Source organism: Penaeus monodon, chromosome 32, assembly GCF_015228065.2.
Source record: "Penaeus monodon isolate SGIC_2016 chromosome 32, NSTDA_Pmon_1, whole genome shotgun sequence".
Lineage (NCBI taxonomy): Eukaryota > Metazoa > Arthropoda > Malacostraca > Decapoda > Penaeidae > Penaeus > Penaeus monodon.
This window is the reverse complement of record NC_051417.1, coordinates 21,063,059-21,063,650: the sequence shown is the minus strand read 5'-3', so window position 1 is coordinate 21,063,650 and position 592 is coordinate 21,063,059. Positions and strand designations below refer to the sequence as shown.

The 592-nt window shown below is 53.0% G+C and overlaps 1 protein-coding gene across 1 annotated transcript in view; it reads left to right on the top strand.

Moving 5' to 3' along the window:
• LOC119593603 overlaps nt 1-592 on the top strand; it is a gene marked incomplete at its 5' end in the record, with an annotated part of 118,927 nt that overhangs the window by 84,890 nt on the left and 33,445 nt on the right. The window contains 1 exon segment of the mRNA XM_037942559.1: nt 316-443. Coding sequence (XP_037798487.1) covers nt 316-443 — 128 coding nt within the window.

Genomic DNA, 592 nt, shown 5'->3' with positions numbered 1-592 from the left:
GCCACGCACGCCTTCCCAGGGAAATCAGGCATCGGGCCACCAACACCTGGAGACTCGCTCGTGTGGGTGTCAAAGAGCCCTCGAGACCGCGCTTGAGTCTGGCGCTTACTGGGCTCTCTGGGGCCGACGTTCCTGCTTGGAATCGCTTGGGTTTCGAAGAGAACTTGACTTTATGTACGAGTCTTTAGAGGAAGGATTTTCTAGGGCTTTTTTGTGTGTGTGTGTTTGATGTGAATTCCTTCCGCAGTTTTACATTTCTGTTTGACCCGCGGGTAAACTGACTAATTCAGTTTTTTTCTCTCTCATCCCTTACAGGAACAAGTGTTTGAACTCCTGGACGAAGCTGAAGGCGTCACCAATGTTCGGCTGCATCTGCCCGACCGACCAACAAAAGCGGAAGTGCCAGCAGATCTATCGCATCGTTCACGACAATCCCTGCGTGGGTGAGTACCCGCCTTTGCCCTCGCCACTTGCGTCACGCGGAGTCTGGGAGGCAGAGTCATGGCCACTAGCTCGCACTGATTCGAACACGCTGAACCTCTGGCAGCAAAATTGTGCGGATTAGCGGAGGTGTTGTATAACCTCATTGTCC